We start from the raw sequence: 14,547 nt of genomic DNA, 5'->3' as shown, positions 1-14,547 counted from the left end.
GACCATATATTTCTTATGATCACACATAGCTCTGAAGTGCATTCAGTCGATAACTTAAATATAACATATGTTCTCCCACCTTTGACAAAATAGTATTTATAGAGAAGACATGCCATAAATATCTCACCACCATTCAGCCTTCAATATTTATAAGAACTGAGCATGTCAGAAATGTGTGCATTTCTGATATTTTCATGATTAGATAGCTCCTTCTCTAACACACCCCTATATATATGTGCAGATACACACATCTATATGTATATCTACTGACTCACCCAGGCACACAAATACTCAGTTTCTGTAAACAGACATAACTCAAATGCCTTCAGTCACAAGAATCTGCAAATCTTTAGCTGATATGTGTTAATCTGTACCCTGACAATGTTCCTATATTTACTGGATATTTGTTACTATACCCAAGGGGCAGTATCACCAGCAGGGAAAACCCCCTGTGCAGGGCAGTAACTCTGATACTCGTCACAAGGCTCCTATGATGTTCAAGTCGCAAGAACTGGTGTTACCAGTACAGTGCTATGCACTTACTAATACTGTAATCATAAAAATAAAGGGGGAAAACAAATCATATTTTTACCTAAACACAGGACCAGCAGTCTAAGTAATGCAGAAAAGCCCATGTCACCTGGTAAGGATTCAAATCCATGACCATGCTTAATCCAGCTCTAGGGGAGTACACAACTATAAACAGGGCTACTTTTTCTAAGGGGTTTAGCTCAGCACACCCTATAAATCACATCCCCTGAAACGCTTACGGGTCCCTGCAGCCCCATTGCCACCAGCTAGGCTGGCTTCATTCGGCTGCTGCCCGCCCCAAGGGACCCAACCGGTCCAGCTCAACACTTCCAAGCTGAGCAAGCACCAGGTGACACACAGATGGGGGAAGAAGATAGTGATACCTGTTTCTTTGTATATGCAGCACATAAAACAAAATCTAAAACCCCTCTCTTGCTCAGATTCCAGAGAAAATAGCAGAAAATGGTAGCTAACTACGGTTGTTGCCTGGTTGCTAATTGCACCGCAATTCCCAAGCTACAGGCATTGCAGATTTTGTACTTTCAATTTATTTAACAGTCTAAAACCACCTTATGATGAGAGTGACAGGACAATTCATATGGACAAAGTCCGTAATAATTTCTCTAAAGCTCTGCAATGGTCTGCAGTGTTTCTGGGCATTGTGCTAATAACCAGTGCAACCGGTACAATTAATAAAGGTGGAGTTCAGCTTGCCATAATATTACTAAACGTAGTGGAATTTTGCCAAAATATCAGGATTACATGGTGTACAATCAAAGGAAAAAAAAAACAAAAGAACACATCCATCCAGGCCCCCTTTCTCATTTCAAGGTTGAAAACATTTAGAAAAATAAAAAGGGAGAAAAAAAAAAGAAAAAGCTAAGTAAACTCTATAAATAATCATATAGCTTACATGGATTTATCTGACACTAGCAGGTATGTTCTAGTATCTCAGCTAACTTCAATTTATAACTTATCAGTCTTTCTAGCTACCCTTCTCTGGAGCTGGGACAGAGTCTCCCTTGCTTTTACTGACTAGAAGCACTGCCCTTGCCTGCCCTCCTCCTTTTCCTCCAGCTAAGGGGACAAGCACAAACAAAAGCTTTGCTCTCTCTTGGGTATTAAAATACCCAAATGTTGCTTCATCACATCCTACAACACCTATTTTCTTCAAAGGGATGCTAAGGTATTATGGTCTAACGAGAAAGATTACATCTTTTTCCTTCCATTTTCCTCTCTTGAAGCTATCTTGATTAACATCTATTTCTACTGAGCATCTTAATGAGTGCATATTACTCATTAAGTAGCTTCAAGCCACTATTCTCTGTAACAAGCTCTGTAGCAAACACAATACAAACTGAATTTTTTACACATATAAGCAATATTAAATGTCTTTTTATTGAACATCTAACTATTTACTCTGTAAATACTGTATAAAGATTTCAACACAATACTGCAGAGAGAGAAACTGGGAATGGGCTGCTTACTTCTGGGAATGGGCTACATCTGCCCCATTAAAGAATACCAGCTATATATTTGTGCTCAAAGGCCCTCCCAAACGGATATCTGCCAAGTTAAGATCTAAATATATTTTTAAAGGCTATAAATTTATAATGAACAATTCCTTACAAAATGATGCCAAAAATATGTTTAAATATTTTGTACTCTTACAGCATTCTCTATCAGTCATTGCATGATTCTGGTCTGCAGAAACTCTCATACAGTCAATATTCTTAAAATCAATTTAAGCAACTTAGCATTTAACAGTTTCCCCCCCGCCCTCCAACTTCCAAAGGCACTTCACAATCACAGTATGATATAACCACAGTGTCTCCCTTCCTTCTGGATATGGAACTGAGTATTTATGTGATTCTGTACAATTGAGATAAGGATTTGTCAATCCTTATCCCAGCCTACTCCATTATTAGGGCACAAAGATGACCACACAAACACTAAAGGAACTGTAACATGGGGTTATGAACAGTCTGGAGAGGCTCTAGGGAGGAATTTACTGGTAGATATTGGCCTCTGGCTAGAATGAATATATGGCAAATATATGGCAAATATACAGCACATTCTTACTGTGGTGGATGTATATTCAGAAGAGGGTCAGCTAACGAGGCAGTGCTCGCACCTGTTTCATAAAATAAACATAACAGGTTGCAACCTTTATAATGTGCATGCGCAAAACTGAGTTTCCCACTGCACCGGAATGTAAATGGGATTTAATCTCTGCTAACATTCCTTAGGAGAGCAGACAACTTTGAATGTTCTCCTCACTAACACAGACGGCGCACACACACATGTGTTTTGATTCGGGGCAGATGAATGCCAGCGTGTCACTAAATCAGACTGCTCTTGCAAGAGGAAATTGGAGGTCATTGTTGCTATCATTTTCCCTTCAGAATAAATTCTCAGCTAATTATCCTTCGTGTCAAGGATTGCAGCTCAAAAAAGAAGAAATTCAGAAACAAGTAGATTAATTCTAGGCCACTCTCACGAACTCTAGCGGCCTTCATTTTCCTTGAACCTTTCATCATAAACATTTTGACACTGTATTTTTTTTTTTACTTTATCATGAGACACTTCTGAAGTCAAACATATTATGGGACTGTGCAGGTAAATTAGCTTGTGCCATAGTTCTTGTCACTGTGAATTCATTGCAGAGGGCAGAGATGAGGGATACATGAGAAAAGCAGGGATGAAGGAGTGGGTGAATACAGAAAAGACTTTACTGCAGGGCAAGGAGCTGGAGCAGGTAAGTGTGAAAATCGCCTCTCTAAATGCTTTGCCTCCTGCAATGCAAGGATAAAAATGAAAGCTTAAACGTGCATTGCCAGCACAGGTATTTCAAATCGCATATCTGCAAGCACCACAGGCCTCCAGCAGCCCCAACTGTCTTCATCAGGAGTCAGACTGGGCTAAAAATAACCAGGAGCGACGTCACGCCACTTCTGCAGAGCCTGGATCGCAGGCAGCCTGCGGCCACTCTCCTCGCAAGGAAACGCTGCAGAACATTTTCAGCCCTCCCAAGTATCCTGCAGATAAAGCAAACACCTCTGTGGGGTTTGTTTTGCTTTTTTCTTTTTATTTTTTTCCTGAAGAGATGCATCCCATTCTGCTGCTAAATGCACAGAGAGTAACAATGAAACCTATTCTGACAACCCATTTCCTTCATCGCGCCTGGGGAGGACCCTGGGGTAAGAAATAAACTCTACTAATAACAAAGATCATCCCAGCTGCTTTTAAGGGGTCCATACATGCACAAGATGGATAAAGCACCTGCTGAAGAAACGAAGAGAGCACAGCTTTCTTTGCTCGAGGGCGTTAGGAAAACAAGTCCCCACCAACAAAAGTCTCACAGTTAAAGAGTGGCTGAGTACTGTGTACGATAGAAAATGCAACGGCTTTATCTAACAGCCACAGACTTTTATGACCAGAAAACACCTAGAAAGTGTCACAAAATCGCCCCTTACCAGAATTAAACTTGGAACCAAATGAACTGTCTGAACTAGAATAAGTCCCATAAACGTCTGTTGAGCAACCCACAGATTCAAATGATTCAAATGTTGGAAGTGTTAAAGAATTGCCCCCTAAAACTCACTGAAGTCTTTCCTTTTTTGACAACAAAGCTGTAGAAGAAATTTTCAGAGGCTTCTTGCCTCAAAAATTTAAGCTAATACCAGGAAAAAAAAGGGAGGGGAGAAGGGTTAACCTACCTAATAATTGATTCCATATTGACTATAAGGATAGTTTAATTTCTTATTCTGCCCCTACTATTTCAGAACCTATGTTATAATAAATACTGAAAAAATAAAGTAACAAGTGTGCTTGAGCTGTTACTCTTCCTATATTATCTAATGTGAAAAACTGGAAAATTCTCCCACTTTTCTCCACCAAACCTATTTGGCTGCAGCAAAAAAAAAAAAAATGAAACAAAAATTAATACATTGACACATTTGGAATCCCTTAAGAAATGTTTAAAAAAGGGACAATGTTAGGGAAGATAAATTCTGGCTTTGAGCTTGATGACAACCACCAGACAGATCTCCTGATGTGACAATATCCACTACTTGCAGACACATAAATATACAAGTAGTAAGGTACAGAAATGTAAGCACATTTCTATCAGCATTACCTGATGCTAGGTATAATTTAGCTTATCTGGCAGAGAGCTACTAAGGATGGGGTCAATCTCACTGAACTTTCATGCAGCTAATGTTAAGCATCTTGTTTTAGATACCAGCGCCTACAGATAGGAGAGAGATATAAACATCTCTGGGAGCTGGTTTATCCCATCCTAGGTGAATGACTAAGACAGTTCAGATCAATTTTCTTTCAAAACCCCTTTCTCTCCCCACTGATTACAAACCTAAGCCTCACTGTAGCAATAGCTAAGCAGCCAAGAGGCAAGAGCTTCAAAGGGTATCCCTTCATTCTGACCTAGATCACAGCAAACCTTTTTTTGTGGTCTTTAGCACAGCAATTTAAATCATTCATGCTCCACCCCGGAATTAAAGCACGATCCTACGGGTGTCACAGGAAAGCTGTGACCACAGACGGGTGCGTTGGCTCAGGGAAGGGCAGGCAACACTCCCTGTGCCTGGGCATCCTCAGGATCAGAGCAGAGGCTTCCTCTCCTGTGGACGGACACACATCTGTGTCACACAGAGCAAAAACTCGCTGTGACACTGTCTTAATCTCCACAGCAGTCCAGTTACATTAGACCAGTAACACGGGTGAGCAAACAACCTCCAGCCCTTGGCAACTCGGAGTCCCAAGCGAGCACTACGCAACTAGACAGCCCCTGTTCAAAAAGTGTGTTTCTCCAGTGCCTGTATGTCACGAGCTCCTAAGCTCCCACCTCCTCAGCTCTAACCTTAGCTAAGCTTAACTTTGCGCAACTGATCAAAATCAGTACATTTAGGCCAATGTTTTGGCTTTTAACACAATTTAATTTCACTAAAGGTTAATGTTCATCTTTCAGTACATCACCTTTCATTCCTCTACCCTAGGAATGATGTATCTGAGGTACCTCTAGTCTCTTAAATTTTATCAATTTAAGATTAATTATCATTGTTTTTGTATTTCTTTGTATTTATTTGGGGACTTTTGCATTTGATGGCAGTCAGCATGTACAATTTCTTTTGAATTATTTTATTTCTTTGGGGACTTGTATTTGCTGGCAGTCAGCATGTGTTCAGAGCTCAAGCATTTTCTGAGATTGAAAACAGAGGAGATTACAGCTAATGTATAACTCTCAATGTAGGGATCTGGTTCAAAAATTAATCACCTAATATCCGGTGAAACATCTGGAATACATGGGCATACACTGGCAGGAATACCCTGGCGTGTGCTGTGGGTAACAGCTATCTATCAACTTCTATAAGGAGAGGCTCTAAGGAAAAAGAGCCTAGAAAAAGGCTCTAAAAAAAGAGTGTAAAGTAAGACAAGAAAAAAATGCAGCTAATGTTCAGATTACAGAGGCTCCTTTATCTAAGAAAATGTGTCAAGAAATGCATGCTTTCAAGAAGAATACTGAAGCTTGTGTATCTCATCCAACAATTCTTACAGTGGTCAATTACAGGATTTACATCAGAGCATTTTTCTCTTTTCTTGGAGGGAGGTGGATGTTTTCTTCATTGCAGTTTGCCCAAGTGTTGCTACGCTTGAGCAGTGACACGCAGAGACACCCTCCTGCTTTTACAGGTGCTCTCCCTGTAAGGATGTGCATCGCTTGGGATTAGGACCCCAAGAAAGAGCAGGCAGCAGCAAGCCCCCAAGCTAAAGCATGTGAATCTTCACTGCTATACCATTTCTCTACAGTGAAAGATAAAATGACGAAGAAAATGATCTAATATCGTGCTCATCAATCACGACAGGCTTTTTTTTTTTTTTTTTTTTGTCAACAGCTGGCAATTATGAAAATGGTAAATTATGCTGTAGTTTAGGGGGGAAAACAAGTAGTCCACAGTCATTTACACACACAATGTCATCTAGATTTTTCCAACATTAATGGACATAAGTTCTGATCATTTGACACTAGTAAGAGACAGCTATGCTATTCAGTTCTCATTGCTTCCATTACCCTTATACAGATAAATTTTGGTTAAAAGGTAGTCATCTACCCATCTTTTAAACCAAGTTTTTAAACACAAGACAGTTAGTTTGCTTACTTTACCACAATATTTCCTAAAGTTTTCGCCTTCACTGGTTCCTTATTTTCATTCAGAATCATCACTGTAAAAAAGCAACAAAGGAAGAGAATCCCTGTAAGTAGCATATTTTTAGATGCAGGACCATGTTTTACCCCACGGATACACACTTATGCCATCCCTAAGAACTGGAATACACCAAGCAGCAAAATGAATTAAAAGCTTTTGGAGCACCCAACTGGATAGACTCATGATCCTATTAATATTCAGACATAAGTACAATAAGACTTAAATTTATAATACTTACGCTTTGGAAGCAGAAATAGCACAAAATCAGACTGGGAAATAAAGAACTAATACAAAAAGACATCTTCATACTGCAAAATCTAATCTTCCAAATAACAAAGGGCTTTCAAATACATGACAAATATGACAAAAAAATAACACAACTAAGAACTTACAGCTAAGATCCTTGGGAGCTGACCTAATTCATGTGAGAAATATTATTAGCAGTAAATAAATGTGCCTGTTCATCAAAAGCTCTCACTAGGCCAAGAAAGATGTTCCCCAGCTGAGCACAGTTATTCTAGTCCAGCACAAAGAGGTAATCTGGGAATTACCCAGAGCTGCAGGGCACGGTAAAGCTACAGCAGAGTGGAATCCAGACCTGACCACCACCTTCAGTGAAGTGATCATATCTTGATACGGAATATGTAATTTTTGAGGAAAAAAAACACCTGGAACAGTAAGGAAGTCATCTAGGGGATAGGGAAGGAATCACAGAATAACTACGCTACTCCTAAATAGAGTGTCACCTCACGGACTTAGACTGTTACAAATGGAATTAAGCAGAGTTAAATGACTACAGCGTGGAAAAACAGGGAGGGAACAGACCAAGCTGATATGGATTTAACAATATTTTTTAAAAAATTTGCCATAGCAAAGAAAGCAATGCTCAGCTCACCTTAAATTACTACAAATAATCTCATATATTGTTTTAAAGTTTCAAGGGCAGTGGTGAAAAGAGACAAACTTACGACAAATGCCCTACTAGAAAACTTGTGAGCAGAATCATGTCCTATTGAGCCCAAGAAATGGGCAATTCCTCTTTCGGGCTGAGGCCACTTCCTTCTGGCAGAATGGCAATTTTTAAGTAACTGAGGAACTTGCTGACGCCAATGGCTCAGCACACAGATACAGCTGAGTCCACAGAGCCATTTTAGAATTCAGCAACTTGGACAGAATAACTGGGATAGGAAATGTAAGAAGTCAAAAGGAGCTTAGAAACAATTTCATGAAAAACAGCAAGTATAGTAAGAATGAACCCAATACAATCTGTGAACACATTTTTTTTTCTTATATCTCTACAGATAACAAAAGAATATGACAAGTTAGATAAGGAGAATTTACATGGTAAATGAACAGAATGAAACAGACCCACTCACATTCAGCTTTCAACAACTTTCTACTCTCCTATTTTTTCCTATTTTTCTCATAATTCTAAACAGATTATTGGAACTATTTTTGTAACGTAGTGACTCTAGCATTTGTTCTTGTGAGTGCTGTATTTCAATGTCCACAATACACAGGATTTGCTTTAATTTGTGAATGACATAAGGTAATTAACTTGGAAAAGATATAAGTATCTCAAAGGGAAAACACAATAAAGTGTTTCACTTTAGGTAACAGAGCTAGAAATTAACACGGTATCTTGATTCTTAAAGACAATTTACCTCATTGCTAAGTACTGTTTTCATAATGTGTATTAAAAAAAATCACTAAAGAAATCAGTTTATTTCAGCAATATTATGACTGCAAATAATCTTGCTATGTTATATATGACTTTGTTTAAAATACTTTTCTTACTCACAAATGCATTTCTAAGCCTATCTGCAATCTGATAGCATATGTGATACAGTCACATTCTTCCACTTTTTCCTATTTAATACAACTCTGGACAAACATCATGGTTTCCTTTCGGTGCATTTTTAACCTATTACTCATCTTCATTCAGTAACTGTAAGTGCAGAAGTCCAGAGTTGCTGAAAATGATCATTTTCTTTAAAGTTCATTTCTACTCGTATTCATTAGAAGAAAAGCCAGTTAAGTTCTTTCTGTCAAAGGATGTGACAACTCTTCCTGAAGACGGCTTAACCTTTGAAAAATGCAATTATTTTTTGGATCTCAAGTAACTCTCTAAAACTCTGCTGAAAGCAGGATTCCCATGTATGAAAATATTTCAGAGTTCTCAGTCCTCTGACTGCACCCTCTGCATTCAAATGCCTTCCAGACAATGGGAGCTTTCACTTTTCTTGCTGGTTCATAGCCTACCATTTCTCCCAGCTAGAAATTAAAATGCTTTCCAAGGGCTGATAGATCACATGCTTAACAGCTCTTTTAAATGTAAGCCCATGTACCTGAACATAAAGGCAAAATGGCCTTGATTTTAAAAACGGAATGGAATGTGAGATGGGTTCAAACAGAAGGTTCTATCCTTGCCAGGTTGCCTTTTAGCTCTTGGCATAACTTGACATATTTCTGAAGACAAGGACTGTTTTTAGTAAGAATTCTCTTTATGCACTTCAGGATACTTCTTATATAAATATGTAGCACCAAAAGAAAATCTAATCAGAGGGTCTCTGAAACTGAGAAGTAGACAACTACATCAGAGCCAAAACCACAACTATTTTGGCTCTGAAAATACAGCTATGACAGAACACACTAAAAGTGCAATTTATTGCAATTATGTGTCTGGTTATCATTCCCTCTCCTGTTGATGATTGTTTTTAACATTTTTCTTCCTAATTTGCCAACATACAATTTTACTGCTGCTTCTCATTTAACATTACATATGTGCAATTGTAGATAAGGCCCTAAAGCATTGTGGTTTTCCATATCTGTTAAATACACTGCAGAAATAAGTGTTAGTCCTTTAACATAATAAAGATAAAAGTAGTTGATCAATCATATTGAGTGTAATTCTATTTTTCTTATGCACAGTCATACCTCACAATGCACAAAAAAGGGCAGCACTTCCTGCTACAGGAAGGAGGAAAATTGGTTAATAAGACTATAATGTATTTTTCTCATAAGGTATGTAAATTAAAGAGTGCTTACTCAAGAACATAAGTAATTTCATTTTCCAGGAGCACATTTAACAGAGCCTTACCGTTGTATCCTGGGACTGGCTTTCCTGCCTGCCCGGGGGGAGGCGATGTAGAATTCCCCAAGCCAATGCAGGAAGCAGTAATTGCAGAGCCAGTCTCTGGTTATAGAGAGAACACAAACATGCCTGTTAAGACTGTTCTTAGTGTCATTCAGTAGTTATTGGTTCTAAGTTTTGCATCAAAAGAAAATCCCCAGACAAGCAACAAGAGTCAGAATTTAGGAGCTTCGCAAGTATTACCTGAAGAATATAAGTTCATCACAGAAACCTGGGCTCTGCACAGAGCTGCTTTTGACAGTCCATTTGACAGTAAACAGACAAAAATAAAAACATTCTCCATTACAGTTGGTGCCTTACTCTGCTACAGGCGAGATGTTATCACAGGCCAGTAAGATTCCTGCCTGCATCAAACCCATGACACAAATACTGTGTGCAACAGATGTCTTTAAAGGGTATTTCATGAGGCAATATCCTTGGGACAAACAAATTTTAGAAAAAAAATCCATTATTGACTGACTACATTATAATGTAAGGTGCTGTCAAAATATTAGGTGTTCTGTTTTGCAGTTGAAAAGTTTTACCCATTCACAGTTTTGAACGATAGATACTGGCCATATCTCTACTGTAACGCTGGTCAGGAAGGACATGGCTCAAAGTCGGCTTTAAATAATACATACAAGTCAGAAATAACTTCCTTATAATTCTGGAGGCCTCAGTGAGCATAGACAGGTCAGACCTAAATTTTCAATGCTGACCAAATAAATTTAAAAGCACTACTGTAAGGAATAGGAAGCAAACTATCACAAGCATGAAACAGCTGTTTTTATCTCCCTCGCCAACCAGAAATTAATGAATAGTACTAAGCTTTATTATCCACTACAGTTTAGAGGTACTTTTTTTTTTTTCTTTTTTGGTCAAAAGACAAATGTGTCCCAACTTCTGCACCTTTGAACCTTGTGAACCTCTCTCTGGATGGGTGGAAGACATCCACTCGTCTAACAGCAGACAGCTAAAGTGGAGAGTTGCTGTAAGGAACTCGGGCTCCCTCCATGGAGCCCACGGGAAGCAAGCAGGGCTGGGAGTCCCACTGATGTCAAAGACCCACTTCGGACCTGCTGGATGACACACAGCATCACGGAACCACAGAATGGCTGAGGTTGGAAGGGACATCTAGAGATCACCTAGTCCAACCCCCTGCTAAAGCAGAGACATCCAGAGCACGTGGCAGAGGGTCCCATCGAGGCAGTTTTGGAAGGGGCTTCCTTTAACGCCTGCGCATCCAAGTCAGTGCCGAGACCCTGCCCTGCCGAGCCCGCAGGGACCCGCCTGGGCCCTCCAAGTCATTTTCAGCAGCAACAGGAACAGGCACTGCCTTTGCCAATGAAGATTTCTGCAAAACGACAATTCCGTCAGAAAAATGAGTAGGAAACAGAGCATCACGGTAACCTGGTCTACTACTAAGATTACGTATGATTTGGAGTTTAATGAAAATTCCTTATTGCAGAGGTCTCAAAATAAAAAAGCAAAATAAAGGACAACAGCAGCTGGAGGGGCGGTTTCAGGATTTGTGTCATCTCTGAAAATTATTTTGGACTCACTGGCTATTCGATACACTGCAAAAAACATTATAAATAACAGAAAAGGAAACACCTCCATACTGATTTATCTGTGCTTGTTCCTCCTTTTTTGCTAAGAGCAAATAAGACCAGACAAAAGGCCATTTACTCTAAACCACAACCACAAATCCTAAAACTTGCAATAGGGTCTTTGTAATTGCAGCTACTTATTCTGCTGTCTTATCAATGACCAGTGGATTTCTGTTATTTTTGCAATCACCCATCACTCTAATTGCTAGGTTGTAGGTACAACTCCTGAAAGTTAGTCAGACTTCTCATACATGTGAAAAAAATCTGCTTGGCAGTTCTTGGACCAGTTATTAATTAAGAGAGAGAAGCTTAATCCCAGGTATATTTTAGGTTAACAGTTCCCGAATGCTAAAGATTCCCTTGCATGGAAAGGGAAGCAAGGAGCACTGTCAAAGGGTAGCACATATCTCTGCTGTACAGTTCTTCGGCATTCACTCTCCAAACAAGATGCTGGACTGCAATATTAATTACCTGAATGTATCAGAAAAAAAGCAACCCTTTTCCATGATAACACTTTTTAATCAAGGAAGAGAAAAGCCTGACTTGGAAGTAAAACTCATTTCAAAATCTTGCTTGAAAAGAAATCATTGCTGTTCAGGAGATGACAGAAAAAATAATAGTGATGAGACTGTCCAAGTACTACACGGCCCTTTTTATCTGTCCAAGAGGCAGAGCAGATTAGGATGAGAGCATCTGGTTTCAGTCAGGAGCGGTGACTTAACAATTCAAGTCAGGATCTATGTGCTGGTTACGAGACTCCAATTTGAAAGCAAAAGCAACAAGAGCTTGGAAAAGAGTATCACTTGTCAAACGGTCGCTGCAACCCACCTACTCCCTTCATCAGGTTTCAGCAGGAACAAACAGATACCCCTTTCACTTGCATGATGGGGTCTGGACGGGTTCCCAGCACTGAAGGCTTTAAGAACTTGCATATTTTTACCATAATGTATAGAACAGTAGATTTGTTTTCTACTCAGTCCCTTCTACAGATCTTTAAGGAGCTAACCTTGCCCACACTATGCAGGGGATTGGCTCACCTTCCGGCTTTGGAAAGCTTTCTGGGACAACTGGATGAGAAAATTGCTTCTCATTAACAACTTATAATGTGACAATGAAATGGCTATTTAGAAAAGCAATGTTTCTCACTGGCAGAGCAGTGTTTCACAATTAGTCAATAATTACATTCAACATCCACTTGGATTTATAATGGAATAATATCTCTGATAAATACCTCTGAGGAAAAAAGGAGAGCACTTGTACTGAGACTAAAAACTTATGAGACTGATCTTATGAGAGACCATCTTAGGTTATGTTTTCTGCATTCTGAACAGGGGCTGATTTAAAAAAAAAAACACCCTCATATTTCAAAGGTATGATTTTTTTTGTTGGTTTATACCACTCTGCATGCAAATGAAATAAGATTTTAAGGAGATTCAGTATTATTGAGCTATACTGCACAGTTAACAAATAGTTTGAGACAGGCACCTTAATGCATTCGTACTTCTGAAAGTAATTACTGTGTTAGAGAAAGTACTGCTGATTCAGAAGCAAAGACAACACTTGCTCAGCAGTATACAAGTCTATAAAAGTTTATCTCGAATTTTATTTATCAGAATGGCTCTATCCACCAATCTGCCTGACTTTTGAAAGTGTGCTCTGCCATGTAAAGCAGAGTGATAGCACAGTAGGTTCTGTGACCGTAATCCTCAAGTTTAACCCCTTCAATATTCAAATTTAATTCTGAAATAAATAGTTCTGAAAAAAAAATCAGAACTTGATAGATGAACAATGTCCTGTACCACTTACATTCCTGGGGCATTACAACTTGATGCTCTGCCTAATGTCCCTCAACATGAGCTGTGCACTGGCATACTGCTAAAACGTCATACGTTTTCCAACAGGTGTCTGGGGGGAAAAAATCTGTATTCTTGTGATAATATTACATTTAGCTTGGGTTATTTCAAATTTATTAGGATGCAAAGGGGATAGATGACTTGTCTCCACTTGAAATACATAAAAGAGGTTGGGAGTTGCTCTGCAGCAGAAGAGGAGGAGAAGGAACAATTGTCATAAATTAACACATTATCGTATGCAGAAAAATACAAACCATGAATTCTCACTGTGGCAGTGCCATTTTGAACCATTCTCCTATCAGAGCTGCCAGTTTTGGTCAAGGGAAATGAAAGGAATTGCAGGAGAGAGCACAGAGAGAATGAGAAGGAGAGTCTCTAGGGAGGGAGGAGGCTTAGTGCCCGATAACACATCCGTCTGCGCAACAGGAATGATGCCCTGTGCAGACTCCTTGCACATGCACTGCCACACAGGGCTCATTTCAATTCTGGAGGACAGGGTGAAGTAAAGAATGCAATAAGGAAAAGGGCACACATCTTCCCAGCAAGGCAACAACTACTTGTGCACCCAGGAACAGAAAAACACAATACTAGATGAATTCTGAAATGCAAAAACTCCATCAGAGCAAGGCATGCTGCTTCCTTATAATGAAACCGAATCTATGAATCACAGAAACAGACATCACAGAAAAAAAAACATGTACTGAGGAGGTTGGGTCTGAATAATCAAGGTAAAGGAATGTGTTTGTACCTCAATTCCTTCATCCTCCCACTTACAGCTTTGCAGAGCAAAGAAGTCAGGTTGCCAAGCAGTTCTTTATCATCAGAAACTGAGCAAGTCTGCCTAGCTGTTGCAGGCTGCACACCTATCACCTCTGTCACTTTGTGCTCATCTGTCTTGGAAAAACTCCAGTGCAGCAAGGCCTCAAAAATATCCGCTGTGCAATTTTGTCACGATGTTTTCTTTACTTCTCCCCTCGAGGAGATCAACACTCTCTGCGCAGCTCCAGGCTGACGCACGAGACATGATGAAGTGCTCATATCAACATATCGACTGGAAATATCAACTACACCTGGCTTGTGCAGAGTAATTAACCACAAATAGCCTGATCCTTACTATTCATCAACATTACAACAAGGAAGTGACATCTGCAGATGATTATCTCTGAGCATTAAAGGAAACAGAAGGGAAGAGGTTG

General features: G+C 39.5%; 1 protein-coding gene across 1 annotated transcript in view; it reads right to left on the bottom strand.

The window, feature by feature from the left end:
- The window catches only part of ACSS3 (acyl-CoA synthetase short chain family member 3), a 64,344-nt gene that overhangs the window by 4,610 nt on the left and 45,187 nt on the right, over positions 1-14,547 (bottom strand). The window contains exons 9-10 of the mRNA XM_026049717.1: positions 9,856-9,951; positions 6,708-6,771 (exon numbers count right to left, since the gene is read on the bottom strand). Of these exons, the coding sequence (XP_025905502.1) occupies positions 6,708-6,771; positions 9,856-9,951 (160 nt within the window). The remainder of the gene's footprint in view (positions 1-6,707; positions 6,772-9,855; positions 9,952-14,547) is intronic.

This window comes from Nothoprocta perdicaria, unplaced genomic scaffold, assembly GCF_003342845.1.
Source record: "Nothoprocta perdicaria isolate Ctin4 unplaced genomic scaffold, notPer1 scaffold_61, whole genome shotgun sequence".
Classification (NCBI taxonomy): domain Eukaryota; kingdom Metazoa; phylum Chordata; class Aves; order Tinamiformes; family Tinamidae; genus Nothoprocta; species Nothoprocta perdicaria.
This window is presented reverse-complemented; position numbering and strand designations above follow the sequence as displayed.